The sequence below is a fragment of the Solea senegalensis genome, linkage group LG9 (genome assembly GCF_019176455.1).
Source record: "Solea senegalensis isolate Sse05_10M linkage group LG9, IFAPA_SoseM_1, whole genome shotgun sequence".
NCBI lineage: Eukaryota > Metazoa > Chordata > Actinopteri > Pleuronectiformes > Soleidae > Solea > Solea senegalensis.
The window spans coordinates 10,984,627-11,002,315 of NC_058029.1; the positions used below are offsets into that span (position 1 = coordinate 10,984,627).

The following is a 17,689-nucleotide window of genomic DNA, read 5'->3' on the forward strand; positions in this document are numbered from 1 at the left end:
GGCTGTGACGGGCCCTTTTGGCCCGTCACTGAGCCCAACGGTGTTTGTGAAACGCACCGAGGCAGCAGTAGCTCCACTAAGGAAGAGTGGTGTTCATGTGGCCACATACAACGACGACTAGTTAGTGGCTGCCTCCATCCATGAAGATGGTCACTCTCATGAAACGCCTGGTGAATTTGGGTTTTCAGATCAATGTAGAAAAGAGCAACTTGTAGCACAGTCATTTTCTCTCACGGGGCTCACTGTCTTTGTGGCAAATCTGGTTTTGTTTTGCAACAGCCTCTGGTACCTCCAACAGTACCAGAGGCTGTTGGGCTTTATGGGCACCTCTGTGGAAGTGATACCACTGGGAAACCTGTATATGAGGGGCTTCCCAAGCAGTAGTTTTGATGTGCTACATACAATCTCTTCGCCAGTGGAGAAACCCTAGCTGTTTCCTGGCTCTGGGCGATTTGATGGCAACCCTATAGGCCAGGAAGGCGATCACCACAAAGGCCTCTCTAGAGGGCTGGGGAGCCACTCGGGGCCGGTGAGGGGGGAATGGGGCTCCCATTTCCTCCCATGGCTAAGCGGTCATCATGTTTTGGTGAGGACAGGCAACTCCACAGTCATGGCCTATATAACTATTATTGAGGGAGACTCACATTCCAGGTGTGTGAGGATGTCTGTGATCCTGATAGCTCCATGTTGGCCAGGGAAGCACTGACTTTTCAGCTTCTGGTCAGCGCACCGGGACCTGCTGTCTTAGACACGGGGAAGTATTTCACCCCTATCTAGAGAGGCTGGCTCTTCCAAAGTCCTACCTGCACCTCAACATTGTGGAGGGGTAAACAGTAAGTGGGGTACTACCTGCTAGGGCTTATGCCATCAGTGGAGAAGGACTTGCAGGCCGAAGTACCACCCAGGGCTTTACATGAGGGGGACAGGACTAGCAGGAACCCTGAAAATACTAGCTAGCACAGGAGGTGCTGGAAGGACTTCTATGGGTGTACAAGATCGTCAGAGATCCACCCGTTTCCTTATCTGGCAAGGAAGAGGTGGGCTTGTTATTGAATGACAACAAACGCTATGCCAGTCTACTATATAGTAGGTGGGTTCTAGCCCTTCCTGCCATAGTTGTCACCACTGCCAGCCAATCAGGGCTGGTGTAATGACATTTGTGCTTCTGAGGATAAAAATGTTAAAGGTAGGGTTGGAGATCCTGGAAAAAACTGTTTGAGCAGGCTACATTTTGAATTCAAAAGACCAAGCCCCTTTCTTGAGACTTCCCTCCAAAGTTATGCCTCCATGCTTGTTCACAAAGAGCGTTGGTTTCACAAGCACAGTGCACAGCATCTGTAACTTTCTGTACTTTTTAGTGACGGTAACTTTTTGGATACGAAAAACCCATGTGACAACTAGAAACAGGGCCACCATGTCATCCTTTTTCTGCAGGGGTACTCGCATAGGCATTATGGCAGTTTGATTGATGCATCATGATCCAATTAATTAGTTCAGGCCATTCAATATGATTGGATGGTGTTTGATTGGATGGTCTGTTCCACAGGTGACTGACATTTTTCATTTTTGTGACAATGCATTAAATAATTGGTTACAATTTTACGCAATAATTATATACTAATATTATCCCCACCCTACTTTTAAGCTAGATCAAAACATTCTTGTTACTATTTCATTTTATTTTTTTCAGATTTGTATTTTTTGTATTGCAACTTAAAATGCAACTTTTTCATTTTACAGGCAGGCATGTGAGGAAGATGCAGTGTGGGATATTTGTCCCACTCCAGTTCACACTGAGCTTCATAAAAGGGCTCCAAAAATGACACTAACATAACCACACAGAGAGAAACTTAGGGTTTGTTGAAGATAACCTGCCAGCAAGCACGTTAGGTTCATGGAGTATCTTGCCAGGACACCTGACTCAGAGTTAAGCTGAACTGGCTTTGTGAAACTTAAAAAACAGAGTTTCCCTCATCTCAGGGTTAACTAACTAACTCAGAGTTTTCACCAAACCTGCTTTCTGAAACGGGCCCCAGATCAAAGGCGACATCACGATTACTCTCACTGAATGGAAAGACATGCAGACACGCCAGCGTACTTGGCATTTCCAAATAGATTAATTATTTCATTCCAAAATAAAATAAATGTCTCAATCATAAGAACGTTAAGTGATAAAATGGAATAACATAAGTAAATAAATTACCTACATGCCCCCGTTTCCGTTACATGCATTTTGATTTGTTGTAATCCTGCTGACTATTGTTACATGCAGTGAGTGAATGTCAAAATTCCCAACAGTTCCTGAAGGCAGCACCGGGTCCTCGGTTCACACTTCCTCCGCGAAGCCATTTTGACTTGAAGCCGCAGCGCTGGCGAAACTGTCTGGAGAAAGGTGGGGATTGTGGAACTCAAAGCACACTGTATTTACAATTTCATTCTCAATTCCCTTTAGTACCACATTTAATCTAAATGGAAACGCATACTGATATGTCGGTAAGGCGCCACTGCTAGCATTTATATATCACGTTAGCGCACCATGCTAACGTTAGCTTGAGCGAGCCTCCTTAGCTTCCAATCGTGTGACCACAGGCTGTTTTTATTCTGATACGTCACTTACCCAGAGTTTAAAAACACACTGAGCAATTGTGTAAGACACCGTGTTTTCGGAGGGACTGGTCAAAGCAAACCGGTGCACATTTACACACAGCTAGCCAATGAGCTCTAGGTTATGTTAGCACTTCCAGAAAAGCTAGCGCTCATATTTGTTCTGTCCACAGACGATTGTATGTGTAATACTATACCAGGTGAACTGCTCTTGCCAGAAAAAAGGGAATGGTATTGCCAACTAATATATCTTATATGTAACAAGCCTTCATATTTCAGGTGAGAATCCGGTGGAGTGATGTGGGATCAGGGAGGACAACCCTGGCCACAGTGGCCTCTGAGCCAGCAGCAGTGGATGCAGTCTTTCCAGCACCAGCAAGATCCAGGTCCGTGAGCGATGCATATGCACAATTGCAGCATGTATTTCTGCAAAAGATGTCTGCACATTTCAAATCACCTTGACTTCACACTTTTACACCCCCTGCATGGATACACGGTTACATCATTGTGTTTGTTTATGTGGCTTTGTGCAGGTCAAGTGGACTGGGCTGCTCTGGCACAGGCTTGGATAGCCCAAAAAGAGTCAACGGTAGCAGAGCAACCTGTTCAGCTAAATGGGCAGGATATACCTGGCCTCGAACCGGTTGGACCAAGCAACCATGGTGCCTTCCAGGGAGACCCAGCATTCAACAGAGTGTGGCAGCCAGGTATGTGGTTATTCACTCTCGTATTGATGAAATATGTCCAAGTCTATCACTTTTCTTAATGTTCCTCTTTTCTGTGGTGTCAAAACATGTCATCCCATGTAGTAGCAATTTTCATTTCTTTGCTATGATGGTAATGGATATATTCAACTTCAACTAGGGTCGGGGCAGGTGGACGATGCCATCGCTAACACAGTTGTTTTCTTTGTCTTTATCCACGCGGAAATGGAACGAAAAGTAAACCATTGTTTTCTTTGTCGTTTATAAGTTCTCTGTAAACACGGCATTGTTTCAGTAAATGTTCTACAAAACGCTGTAGCACATATGCCAGGTCTACACGTGGGGCTGTAAAGCAAGCTTGCTGTGTGCAAGCTTTTTTTCTTTTCTTTTTTTTAAATTTAAGCTGTAATTGAACAGTTTACATTACAATTCATACAATCACAGAAACAGAAAGAACCAAGCTAATAAAGAAAGTAAGTTATCATAAAGTGAAGTGGAGGATGGTGACGATGACGATCAAGGTAGTGACAGTGAAACTGGGATAAGACAGAGTTGGGTGTATGACATCATCGTTTTCCCGAAGTAGTCAAATAATTTGGTCCTTGAATTTGAGGGAATTGGTCCTGGAAAGGCCTTATAATGTTGAGAATAACTGCCCTTTAGGGGTTGAAAGATGGTTGTATTGCTTTGGTTTCTATTTTTGATTTAAATGTTTGCACATCTTCAACAGAATGGGGAATGCATGGACAGCCCCCACCTCCTCCTCCCCCTCCTCCTCCTCCACCCCCTGACCAGGCCTGGGTCCCTCCAGGATCAGCACCAATGGATGTGGTGAACCCCAGTGAGGACAGCAACAGCCAGGACAGCGCGGAGTTCAACTCTGAAGCCCACCATGGGGTTTACCCCCAGAACAGCCATGGGTATGGGGCACAGCCCGACAGCTACGCCATGGCCCCCATGGCCATGAACCAGTTTGATTATCAGGTATGCAGATGCTACAGTAGAAACTGTTGAAGCATTTGGCTTTAAGTGTGACAACCAAGTAACACAAGAAGGAGCAATCCATAGAAACTGTGCCCGGTCCCAGCGTCTAGGTGTATCAGTCATTGCTTTCTTGATTTGATACAGAGGGAAGTGGGGAAAGTTGAGGACCCAGCATGGTTTGGTATTATTTTATCAGCTGTTTTCAAACTTAGTATAGTTAGAAGTGATGGTGAATGTCAGCAAAAATAATCTGGTGAAAGACAATAGCCCCACGCTTGGAGAATTCCCCTCAGTGGCATTAACTGGTCATTGTTTACTTAAAACGTCCCTTAACTTTAATTTTGTTCTGTCTCCACAGCATGGAGCCGCCTCTTCCTTTGCCCCCACACCTACGGGCTTCCACTCAACGTATTGGCAGGGCCCGCCTCAGAACAGACGAGACACCAGACCACCTGGGTTCAGAGACCGGCCCAGATCACCCATCCAGCTCCCTGTCAAGCAGGAGGCCCCAGCACCACTGGGTAAGTGTTTTCAATCAACCAACAGGCAACATTGACATTACGATCATTTGAAAGAGCTGTTGGGATGAAATCATTTATTGGTTTCTTACTTGTTTTTTATGACCATTAAATTGTCATCCTAATTTTATTCTCGAAGTAGGAAAATGGAATTGAGTGCTATTAAAATTTCCAACTATTGTTTTGTTCACTACAAGAGGCTGTTTTTCTTTGCTTTCCATCAGATCCTTTCCCCCCTTTTACCCCACTGTTAATCATTTAATTGGCAATAAATTGCTGTGAAAATACATACCTGTCTTTTTTCTGTTGTACCATCAGAGCAGAAATAAATTATTGGATTAACTGATTACACATTTTTTTTTTATTTTGATATTGGATTACTTTGTAGCAGATTCTTTGGATTTGATATCACATTGTTAGAACAAAATAACAGTTTTGTGAGCTTTAAGAAAAAGAGCATTTTTCTCTACTTACTGTCCTTTTATTGATCAAATTATTCATGGATAATTAAGACATTTGTCAGATCAGAAATATAATTATTGGCCACAACACTGTAACATACACTGTACCCTACAGTATACTTTAATGTGATTGTTAAACTTTTACAGTTTTGCTTATTCTACCACAGTAAACTGTCAGCATCGTACAAACTTACTGTAAATGCTTAATAATGAGTTGACACAGCTTGAACATGTGTTGGTATGTGGATGACCCCTTTTGACCTTGGATTTCACCTTTTTAGATGCTGTTAAAAGACGCACTCTACCTGCTTGGATTCGCGAGGGCCTTGAAAAGATGGACAGAGAGAAGCAGAAGAAGATAGAGCGAGAGCGAATGGAGAAGGAGCGTGCGGAAATGGCAAAAGATGATAGCAAAGAGCAGGAGGCAGACAAGGAGGGTGATGGGCCTCGTGTGCCTCGCAAGAGCAAATTTGTAAGCAAATTATTTGTGGCTTTGGCTGCCGAATGGTTTCCTTTTACGCAGCTTACACAGCTTGTGTTGTGTCAATGGTGAAAGGACACTCAAGGTCATGGACTGTTTCTCTGCAACATGTATCAGAACTGCAGTTGCCATTGCCTTCACAAATGAAATACATTTTGCTGTTTTGCTGATTGAAACCCAGTTTGTGCTTCTTTCTTCACCAGGATAGCGATGATGAGGGTAATGATGACAATGGCGAAGAAGAGAAGACTTCAATAAAGAAGGAATTTTCTGTCCGGAGCCCGTCACCTACCGCAGAAGAGAGTGAGCCTGAAATGACTGATGAAGAAAAAGAATATCAGTTGGTCAGTTTGTGTAAATCTCTTTGCATTAATACAATTGTAGTTAATCTCTTTAGTTATTGAAAATGAAGTGTCTTTTTTATTTTCAGATGATCATCACAAAAACGCTCTTAACAGAGATCCTTCTTGAGGTCACTAATGAAGAAATCCTGCACGTGGCCAAAGACACTCATCGGAAAGCCACTCGAGGTCTGCTTTCATCTTTTCCAGTTAATGCTCCATCTATACTTGGCACTAAGACATAGTTCAAATCCGAAGAAAAATTCATATAGCCGCTGTAAATTCTAACTCACTTTTACCTGTTTAAGTGGGGTTCTTGAGCAGCAAACATTCGAGTATGAAATGGATTTTAACCATTTTCTGCTAATAGATCAGAAGGAAAGCAGAGCAATTTTTCAGTATTTGGAAATTTGTTCATCGTGGTCATTAAGGTGAAGCTGAGACTGACTGGATCAAGTCTCAGCGTCAGCTCTGACTCTTACTGTCTCTGCACGAATTACTTCCTCTATAGAAGTGGCTGTGCATTAGTATTGTACAGATTGGTTCCTTACCTTTACTCCGACTGTTTGACTTGGATTGTGACAGAAGTTTGTTGTTAACCCCTCTCTCTTTTCTCCATTTTTTTCCCCTTTTTTTCTTTTTGTTTATTTTTCCACGTTACCAACGGCAGCTTTTGTGAATAGTGCTTTATCTGTGACTGACCACCTTCTCTAGCGACTCTCATGCCTTTGAGAAAATGGCAGTATGTGTTTTTAACATGTTGTTCCTGTTGTTGATGTGAATCAAAGCTCCTGCAAAACAGCTGGCACAGTCAAGTGCACTGGCTTCTCTGACTGGTCTCAGTGAGTATCCCTTTTTCTGTCACCGGGGGGAGGGAAGTTATAGATTTAATTTTTAAGTCATGGTGGGATGTGGGGAGAAACATGAGAAAAGCACAGGATAAGAGTTCATTAAGACATACATGGCATCCTGCTGATTGATTTGGGTTTATTTTGCACTTTGTTGGTAGAAGCATGCGCTCAAATATAAAATATTTATGTTAATATTTTTCAAAAGCTTAATGGATGTATTAGATGAATGTGAAATATAAATTTGTACAGAATTAAGTGCCTTTCATTGGGAATGAGGTGACCGTGGGTCATAAATGAAGGTTTACAGTAGTTGGAGCATTTTGTGAAAATGGATGTTGCTCCTTTCCAACACTCAACAACCTGGGGGCTCTGTTGTGGCAGGCGGGCTTGATGGCTATGGTTCAGATGAGAGTGAGGATGAGGATGATCACAGCATGCGAGGGTCTGAGTCCTCTGACACAGACGAGGAAGAGTTACGCCACCGCATCCGGGAGAAGCAGGACGCTTTCCGTCGCAAAGAACGGGAACTTCAGCAACTGCTAGAAAAACAAGCACAAGAGGCTCTGCTTGCACGTGGTAAGACACGTTTGTCTTTGCACATTTAAATGTACATGGAACACATTACATAGCTGAAGTCCAATATCTTAAAATGTTTCAATCTCACAGGAGTAAAATTGTAAAAAAAACAAAAACAAGTGTAACTGTGTTTTAATTTTTCCACCATAGAGCTGACTTGATTTCATCTTCATATATAGTACAGTAGTTATGTGGTGTGTTCCAAATCATAGCAGCACCTGTTATTTTCTGATTTATTTTTAATCTGAGTCTTTGTTTTTCCAGAAGAGATGGTGAAGGAGAGATTGAGCAGAGAAAAGGGGGAACATGATGAGGGCCAGGCAGAGAATCCACACAAACAGGACGTAAAAGAGAGAGAGAGAGAGGCGGAGCCTGTTGTAGAGAGGCGTAGGTCTCGTAGTGAAAAGGAGGGTAGTGAAAGTAAGCACTTGGGTAGAGGGAAAGAGCGATCAAGGAGAGATGGCAGTGATTCTCCAGCAAATGGTCACAGCAGCAGCTCCTTCTCCACTTCCAGCCACAGCAGCAGTCGTTCTTCGTCCACCTCTTCCTCCTCTTCTTCTTCAGATTCTTCCCGCAGTTCTTCTCGATCCTCCTCCCCACGAAGGAAGAGGAGGCATAGTCGCTCTTCATCTCACAAGGCTCGCAAGCGTAAGCGCAGCCGTAGCCACAGCTCCCACAGGCATCGCAGTGATAAGGTCAGGGACAGGAGGAGGAGCAGTGATAGATCAGGTCGTCACAAGAAAGACCGAAGTGATTCCAGGGAGCGCAGGAGTCACAGGAGTAGGTCCATATCCAGGTCCAGAGAGAGAGACAGGGGCAGAGCCAGGGCCAGAGACAGCCGTAGTCGCAGCAGAGAGAGAGAAAAGGACAAAGATAAGGAGAGGAAGAGGAGCCGAGAGCGCAGGGACAGCAGTCATAGTCGCAGCAGCAAACACAAGCAAAAGGCCTTCAGCAAAGACAGAGAGAGGAGAAGGGACAGGAGTCGTAGTCATGAAAAGGATAAGAAAAAGAAGGATAAAGACAAGGATAGAGAAAAAGTGTCTGATAAAAAGAAAGAGAGGCCTAAGACCAAAGAGAAAGATAAGGAGAGGGTTACAGAAGAGAATGGCAAATCAAAGAAATTTAAAGAGAGCGACTCATGCATGGACTCTCAGAGTGACAAGCACTCCCGTCAGGATAGCAAAACTAGCAAGAAGGGCTCCGCCAAAGCTAGCAAACGACGCTCTGACTCTGACACAAGTAGATCCCCTTCCCCTGAAATTAGCAAGGAGAAGAAATCTAAAAAATCCAAACGTAGTCGCTCAAGGTCGACGGAAAAATCTCACAAGTCTGGTAAGAAGGCAAGCCGCAAACACAAGTCTAAGTCACGATCAAGGTAGTATTCGTTTTTTTCCTCTCTTTCTTATTGTATGTTCACACTGTATGTCTCATTGTGATTTCTCTGGTTTCGTTTATGTATTTTAAGTAACTAAAGGAATTACATTAAAATTGATGCCTGAGTAGATGCCTGAAAAAAAGTTTTTAGTCTACCTAACTGTAATGGCAAGTGTGACTCAATAAAGAGTTTTAGTACATGGCTTTTAATGTCAAATGCAAATTAGTTTCTAACCAGTGCAGTGAAGTCTCTTACATGTGGTTGTACTTGTGTGAAATAAGCAAATACATTTCTTGCTTTCACATGGTTGCACAGGGTAGACGTGCTTCTCTAGTTTGCAGGTTACCTACAATGTTTTATACTCTGCCAGTTTGTGTGGTGCATGTGTTTTACAGTCTGTGTGGGTGTTTGTATGTGTTGCAGTGTTAATGTTGGGTCCGCGCCTCTCTTTACAGGTCCACATCCCCCTCCCGCCATAGCAGACGCTGAGGAGCACAGATAACTGATCTGTGCACTTCACCATTTTAAATTCCATGAGTTGAACAGGCTTGTCTCATTATAGAGGCAGTTGTGTAGGTGAACTCCCCACTCATACATGTTTTCTTTTTCCTCTTATTTGTAAATACGTATGTTGTTTTAAAGTGACTGAAGAACAAGACTTTGAATGGTAGGAATTTTCACTTGTATTGTTATGCAAAACTTAATAAGGCTAGGTGGACTCTAAAAAACAAGTTGTATCATTTTAAACAGTAACAGGATTAACACATTTTTCCTCTCAAATATTGTAAAATGTCAATAAAATAGTTTGTTCCTTGTTTTTGTCTCATGTTATTTGACACCTATGATGCATTACAGAAATAAACACAAGATTGCAGTGCACTCTACGATAAAATGGGTCAGGTTTTTATCACACAAGTAAAGAATTAAAGGTTACAATAGTTATAAATTATAAATTCTCCTTTATGGCTTTGTTATTGGAGCTATCTTTCTGATCTCCTTGGGGGGGAGGGATTTTAATCTATTGGAACTAATAATTGCAAGACATTTTGCACAAGATCACATTTTACGTGATATTTTAAGTGTTGCATGTATTAAAGTAGACACGTATTCATTGTATTAATTGACATAAAAACAGCTTTTTATTTCATTAGTTAAAAGTTATTTCGTGATCTCGTTCCGGTCGTTAGCAACAACTAGTGGTCCGGTAGGAACTATTATTTCGTTTCTCCCCGAGCAATAAATAACGGCGCACTCGGGTTACTCCGTAGTTTCAGGGCAGTGGAATATAAAAACAGCACCTGGCTGTACAGCGTTATTTTGACATGTTTTCTACCAAGTTGGGCCGCCTCATGATGAGGTTGTACAGTCGTAAACAAACCGCCGTGTGCCGGGTGCCTCTCCGCGGGTTTAGCTGGGCTGCAGTGTGTCGACAGCGGTCATTGAGGCAGCAGAGAATCGCCTGTCCGAAGACCCAGCCTCACATCTTGTCCTGTTATACCAGGTACCAACAGTGAAAAAAATGACAAGTCCACAGCACTGTCACTCTCCTAAAGGTACTTGGTACGTGTTGTTGGCACTAAAATGCATAGTAGTAAAGTGACAACTAAAAGAGATCGCTAAGTAGCTCAATGTCGTTGTAAATGCATACGTTGCACATTCAACTTCATATATTTTTTTATGGATAGTGGTTTCTTAAATGTCCCAAGCTCAGTTGTACATGCTGGAATGTTTTGACTGACAAATTATAACATGTTTGTATCATGCACATAAATTACCAGTCCTCGTGACTTTGTAAGACACCGGAAGTGAGGTTGCTGTGGTCCACCAACAAATCATTACGTTACATTATTGTGTCTCATTGAGAATCAACTAGGCAGTCTATATATGAAATTATCTTTGTAAGGCAGTTTAAAAAAAAAAAAAAGCCCTGTTTCTTAGGCCTGGCAAATAAACTTACTCTAATGAAGATTCCTTTATTAAAGCACAAATCAAAGTAGTTCTTAACTTTGTACCATATATCAAGCAGCCACTTGTACTTGAGTAAGTGTACTGGACCTCATTGTACATGACCACACAATGTAAAATGCCTTTTATTTTCATTAACGAATGTCCATTTGTGTGTGTGTGTGTGTGTGTGTTAAAGAAGACGTGTCCATTTAACTTAAAGTGGTTGCAGAAATACTTAAATAAATTGTAATTTAGAAAATAGGTAAAAAACAGGCCTTAATTTTAGGAACATTATACGACCAGTATGAACATTATTCTCTCAGATTTTACCCTGAATGACCCAGTGGAATTTTGAAGTGCGATATTAAAAAGCAGGAAAGTAAACATTTAAGTGCTACTTGTTTTCCCCAGTGTTTATTTACAGTATTTTTGTCTGTTTGTTGACTTGCAGTGCTCGGTCATCCTCCCAAAACACAGTGGATCCCAATGAGGTGAGGAGGTTCCAGTTACTGGCCAGCAAATGGTGGGATGAACAGGGAGAATTTGCAGCTCTTCACTCCATGAATGACCTGAGGGTGCCTTTTATACGGTGTGTGTCGCTACGGAGCACATGTTTACATTTTTTATCATAGTTTTATGGAGCAAAGGCATCCTCCTAAGTTTTTGAGGTGACTGATGGGCCAAATCATCAAGCAGTCATGTCAAAATATACCCTGAAGTAATTCAACCTTTTGGTGTTTTAAAAGCAGTGAAAACATCTTGGATCCAGTGAAGTAACAGAAACATGAAGAGACAAAATTCCTTTGCACATTTTCAGCCGCCTCTACTCCGCATACGAGTGGGTTTTCAAGGCTCGACTCTGTTTTGATTGATAAGATCTGTCAGTGTCACACATGATAATCATTACCTTAGCTGAGAGATCACTGAAGCTCTGCCCTACCCCCTTTGTGGTCCTGTTGGTGGTGGTGATGATGAAGATGATGGCTGTTTATGGTGACAGTGTGACAGATCCAGTGGCAGTGTGTGTCTGAGTGTGCTTATATTTCCTGAAACAGCTCTGCCCTCAGGGTTTGATAAATGAGATGCTGCTGCACCTTTACACTGTGATACTGTTGTAGCTGCTGTGTATTTTAATGGTCTGTCAACGTCTGTTTTAATGTGCACTTTAACCTCACTGATAATGGACTTTTCATTTGTTATGTTTAAATCTCACAAAGCAAAAAACACCATTATTAAAGTAGGTATAATCTGTTCATTCCCTGCTGAATTTTAATTTGTTTACATCCAATGTAGGTTGTATTTAAAATCACTGTGTTAAAAAAAAAAGAATAATAATACAGGAACAGCTACACACACACACACATACAAGAGATATGCCCATTTCTTTGTGATTATAAATAAGTGTCGAATAGACACTTAACACATTTCAACATTATTGAAAATAGAAAATGAAAACGCATCCTTTGCTCCTTTGTTTAATTCTTACTCCTGTCACATTGAAGACGATGCCATCAGTCTTTTGTTTTGGCCCCGAAAATTTGATTTAGTTTTAGTCGAATGTTTTCAAATCAAACAAATCTCTCTTCTCTGACTAGAGTTAAATAACCTGGAATCTTCTTAGCATATACCAGCGCGTCTTATTATGCAGATTTAGCTCGACATTCCTTGCAGACTGTGGCTGTGTCACCTTTGTCAGTGTCTGTGTGTTGTGGCAATATCAGGACCTCGTTAGTTGGACGTCTGCCATCATCTAATCTCCTTTCCTTCATGGTTTGCATGGATGCTCTTGTGCCACAGCAGAGCTTTAATGAGGATGATGCATATATAGACCTCGGTTTCATGCCCGAGGCAGATGCCCCTTAGACAGCGTGTGAGTGGAGAAAGGAGCACAGCGGTAAAAGCTGTCTCTTAATTACCAAAGCACACAGTATTTTGCATGTCAGATTCACAGTTACGTTTCATTTCTGTGTAGATACGGCCTTAAACTGATCCTTGGCTGTAGCATGATGGGTGTCTGTTGGGCACTCAGTAGTATTAAGATACATTACTTGTTTATATTACTGTATTTCTTTGTAAAGTGGTGTACAACAAGTTTCTAATGGAACTAAATCCACTTTATTACGTTTTTGCTTAGATGTTGTTTTAATTTGGATTTAATTTAATCTATTTATACAGGGATAATCTGCTGAATGTGCATAGAGTGCGGCATCCTGGGCAACCACTGTCAGGACTCCGGATACTGGATGTCGGCTGTGGAGGAGGCCTGCTTACGGAGGTACAGTGTGTGTGTGTGTTATAAACATGAAAACAGTGACAGCAAGGATAAAACTCTTTTCCTTCTAAACAATCCACCGGTTGTAATTGCTGCCTTTGACATCACATTCAGCCTCTTCTTTTATCCCCTGTCACAGTTTGAGATTCTTCTTCAGATTATTTTTACTGCCAGTCTATTCACATACTTAACAGTGCCTGAAAATATGTCAGCCTGGTTCTCTTTCTCTTCTTTTTATTTTCATTTGACTGGTTGCAGTGTGGTGGATCAGACAGTTGATCATTTGCTGTTGTTTATCTGTTTGTTAGTGTTGATAGCTGCACACTGAGGAAACAATTTCCTGTCTGTGCATCAGCTGTGTTTTATGATTTGGGTAGACAAAATCAGGTCTTGTATTTGTATGGCTCTGTCACCCAGGCTGTCATATTCTGACACACACACACACATTGACTTCCATTCATTTGGACAGCATAACCAAAGCCTTAACCATAACCAGTTAATGTCTAACCCTGCTTAAACCAACCACAATTCAAATCTTACACCTAAATTTGACCAGTTTCTCAGAAATCACAAGTACATGCACAAACACACACATCACACATGATCTCCCAGCACAGCAGGGATGAGTTTTTACCTTGTGTCCACACGATGGCACTGTAGGGCCAAATCCAACCATTCCAGTTTTTTTATATAGATTTTATATAGATTAATGTCTAACATGAGAAACAGTGCATGATGTTGATGACAACTTGCTGAAATTGTACATATTATTCCTATTTTGTCTTGACATTTCGTTGCTCATATTGGATGTTTATCTAACTTATCTTATGAGGTTTTGTTTTATTCTCTGCATGAGATATTTTCTCACTAATAGACCGCAAGTTCAGATATTCGATTAAAAGTGTTATGGTGTCACCGATAATTACTGTAGACACAGATTCATCACTGGATGTCTCTTTTCATTAAACTGTCTGCTGCTGCTTTTGCTTGGTACACCAGACAATTTAAAGTCCCAGACCCACAAAAGTAATTAATTGTACTGAGGAAAGAAAATGGCTCTGGTGGTTTTCTGTCGGTGTAGATTTACCTGCTCAAGACTGCACATGGTGGGGATAGATTGCAATTTGTAATTTCTCTGCAGCCACAGTGAGAGGGGAGTGTGCTTAAAATAACTAATTAAAACCAGTTATCTTTTTTCATGCAACAACACACCAGAGGCTGGTGAGCTGCAAAGACTAGTCACTTGATCCTCTAGGAACACATACAAAATTTATATATATATATTGAAGAATCCTTCAGGTTAACGTCACACGAATACTGCCTGTTATTCAGAGGAAGTTCAGTTACTCTGGAGTTATTAAGAACATAAGGAAACTGTGATTCAGCACCGAGGACTCAGAATTTTTGGAATAAATTGAAATTGCAGACAGTAATAAATACGGCTAGGTATTTGTGAGGCAGCCATGGATGTAAGCAAGATCCACTTGTGACTTTCATCCTCCCCTTCACTCCCTCCTTCCTGGTCTCTCCCAGCCCTTAGGTCGCCTGGGGGCTAAAGTGTTGGGCATAGATCCTGTAGACGACAGCATCTCCACTGCCCAGGTTCATGTGTCCCATGATCCAGACCTTCAAGACTGGGTCTCTTACCAGGCCTGCACCTTAGAGGAACTCTCCGAGGAGGTGAAGGAAGACGGCCATTTTGATGCCATTGTAGCATCAGAGGTGGTGGAACATCTTGCCGACGTGGACACATTCACCTTCTGCTGCAAGCAAGTCCTGAAGGTGTGTTTGTGTGTTTTTCGTCCTCCCAGCTGTTAGCTCACATATATCCGATATTTCTGCATCAGTACACATATGCTAATTTTGTTGTGTTTTTGTGTTTTCATCTGCTGTGTGTTGCAATGAACCTTGACCTGCTTTGGCGAGAGCTGTGCATTAATATTGGGGCCAGATAATCATAATCTCCTCAGTCTGTTGGCCAGGGTGTAAAAAAAAGAAAAAGAACAAGGCAGCCTAATACTCAATACCTCTGTGATAAGCTCAGGAACAACTGGATCTTCTCACTTTAAATCTAATTGCTCATTTCAATTCAGTTTTAGGGCACATGTGCAGTGATGCTTTCCATGTGTTTGGACTCATTTCATAGGAAGGAAGCTGCACTGTAACTCTCCCTCCTGTGTCTGGGGTTGAACCTTGTTATTTTTATATTTATATTTATATTTATATTTTTTATATATATTTTTATATTTCTCCTGCATTAGATGTTGTGCTCTGAGAGCTCTACCTCCACCTTGTAAATACCCTGCAGTAGCAGTGCACCACAGAAATATAAAAATACCTGCAGGGATGAGGTGTCTGAAGCATTCATTCCTGCCCCGTGTCTTTCAGTCCTGATAAACTAAAATTGTCCATTTTGTCCGTGTGCAGCCAGGCGGCTCGCTCTTCATCACGACTATGAATAAAACCAACCTTTCGTATGTACTGGGTATTGTTGTCGCTGAGCAGCTGCTGCGCATCGTCCCCAGTGGGACGCATAACTGGGAGAAGTTCATCAGCCCAGTGGACCTAGAGCGCCTCCTAGAGTCCTGTAAGTCTTTCTCTCTTTTTTTATATGTATATATATGGTGTGAATTGTTTTTATACACTATGTGATGTTTTTATTTATATTTTTAATGTGTTACTGTGTGAAATTTTTGGGGGATTTTATGCCTTTGTTAGATTGGATTTTGAACTGTATAGCATCTTTTGTGACTCTGTATGAATATGTTGAATATCTTGAAATCGAGAAGGAGTTTCTTCCTGTTTGTTCCCACCTGTTAATTAGAGTTTATTAAAGGAAATTCTACACAATCTCTCGCAGCATTAAATCTAAATTAAAAACTGATTTACTGTACTGTCCAGTATTTAATGAAATATGGAGACTCCTTGATACAATCCTTGACATAAATTAAATTAAAATTACATCATTTTAAAAACCGCTTTTTCAAAACAGATATTCATTGGGCGGCATGATTAAATTCAGTTACAGGTTTTAATGTCGGGACTTATCAGTGTAAGTGTCCTCTTATACAAACAGTGTATTCCCTCATCTCTCATTATGGACTGCTAAAGCTAGCTAACTTCTGGTCGGTTCTGCCGTTCACACCTTTATTCTTATGTCACTTTAGAAATTTGTTTGGTGGTGGGTAGCATCTTTTAAGCTTGAGAAGCTTGAGGCTTCCATATTAAACAGCCATGTTTCTACAGCATCCCAAACAACTTAATTTTCATATTTTGAAGTAGAAGCTTACTATCTTTCAGATATATAAGTTATTCCCTGATACACCATTAGATGTCACTAATTCTAACTATTTCTTACACACTGGGCCTTATATTCATATATTCACCAACTAACAGCCAAACCTCAGGAGTAGACAGTAACACCTTTTTGTGGGGTTCTAGCTCCTGATTGGATCAAGTGTTGAAGGATACTTGAAAAGGTTCTCCTAGATTTACTGTCAGACCACAGAGACTGAGCAGTACTGACCAAACACAGTAGATCAGTCACAGATCCTCTAAATATAAAGCTGTTAAATACAAAAACACTTACAATACTTCAGTGACAGCAGATTTAAGAAACTTTATATTGAAATGTTTGTCCTCCACATAATTCAGGATAATATTCAGTGATGTAACCAGCCACAGAAATAATTTGCTCCATTACTATGAGCTATATCTGTCACGTGTAAAAGGATGGAAGAGTTGGTGTGTTGTGCTGCTGTTCTGTCTTCTAGTCTTCAGACGCTAAGTCCCTCCTATTGCTTCATTTTCAGATGGCTTCTCGGTGCAGTCTGTACAGGGAATGCTGTACAACCCAGTGTCAGGAGCCTGGAGCTGGACAAACAGCACGGCCATCAACTACGCCCTCCATGCTGTCAAAATGACAGACAATCCAGAGACAGATCAAACTGAGGAACACACCTCCCACCCCGAGAACCATGGTGCAGCCACACACAGCTGAGCCACACACACAGCCAAGCCACAAGACTGAGTAACTAGTCAGAAAATAAATACATGAATTCACTTGTGTGGAGTTATATCTTCGCAAAAGTGTTGTGATGCTGTGATGCAGATAAAGTGCTGCAAAATAGAATTAGAGCTGCACTGTGGCTGCTCACTTGCTCTTAGAGTAAGATTTTATTGTGCCATCAGTCTTCAGTCAGCTGTGTGTTACCAGTGGCTTTATTCAAACTAATATCTTTAATATGTGATGTTCACACTCATCATTGTCAGTAAAACCTCATCTGACACATCCAACACACACAACGGCATGTGAGTTTCTGTTGCTTTGGACTGAAAACCTTATTTAGACTCTAAATCATATGGAAGATGTGTCCAAACACAAGTGGGGACAGTGACCTCCTCGGGTATGATAAAAGGCCTCATGTGGAAGTATTACATCATACATATCACTGGCTCAGTGCCTTATATGATGTCCTGATGAAGAGACTTATAATTATAACCAGGTTTATTATTAAATGGACTGATGATTACGACTGGTTCTTGTTTTAGACTGGTTTCACTGTGCATAAGGCT

The 17,689-nt window shown here is 41.4% G+C and overlaps 2 protein-coding genes across 5 annotated transcripts; both read left to right on the forward strand.

The window, feature by feature from the left end:
* Positions 1 to 2,311: 2,311 nt before the first annotated feature.
* On the forward strand, positions 2,312 to 9,653 carry pnisr (PNN-interacting serine/arginine-rich protein). 4 transcript variants are annotated; one of them, XM_044033266.1, is made up of 12 exons: positions 2,313 to 2,392; positions 2,884 to 2,990; positions 3,138 to 3,311; positions 4,039 to 4,292; positions 4,651 to 4,813; positions 5,553 to 5,743; positions 5,956 to 6,096; positions 6,183 to 6,282; positions 6,882 to 6,935; positions 7,326 to 7,520; positions 7,785 to 8,895; positions 9,351 to 9,653. In XM_044033266.1, the coding sequence occupies exons 2-12, from the start codon at positions 2,903 to 2,905 to the stop codon at positions 9,382 to 9,384; spliced, it is 2,505 nt and encodes an 834-aa protein (XP_043889201.1). In that variant the 5' UTR covers positions 2,313 to 2,392; positions 2,884 to 2,902; the 3' UTR covers positions 9,385 to 9,653. The 4 variants fall into 4 exon arrangements, 3 of the variants coding, with proteins under 3 accessions (XP_043889201.1, XP_043889205.1, XP_043889204.1); XM_044033270.1 differs by having other exon boundaries at positions 7,788 to 8,895; XM_044033269.1 differs by having other exon boundaries at positions 2,345 to 2,392; positions 2,870 to 2,990.
* Positions 9,654 to 10,109: 456 nt separating this feature from the next.
* coq3 (coenzyme Q3 methyltransferase) lies at positions 10,110 to 17,646 on the forward strand. Its single transcript, XM_044033274.1, has 6 exons — positions 10,110 to 10,396; positions 11,294 to 11,431; positions 13,018 to 13,117; positions 14,648 to 14,896; positions 15,542 to 15,701; positions 16,927 to 17,646. The coding sequence occupies exons 1-6, from the start codon at positions 10,218 to 10,220 to the stop codon at positions 17,112 to 17,114; spliced, it is 1,014 nt and encodes a 337-aa protein (XP_043889209.1). The 5' UTR covers positions 10,110 to 10,217; the 3' UTR covers positions 17,115 to 17,646.
* Positions 17,647 to 17,689: the final 43 nt, after the last annotated feature.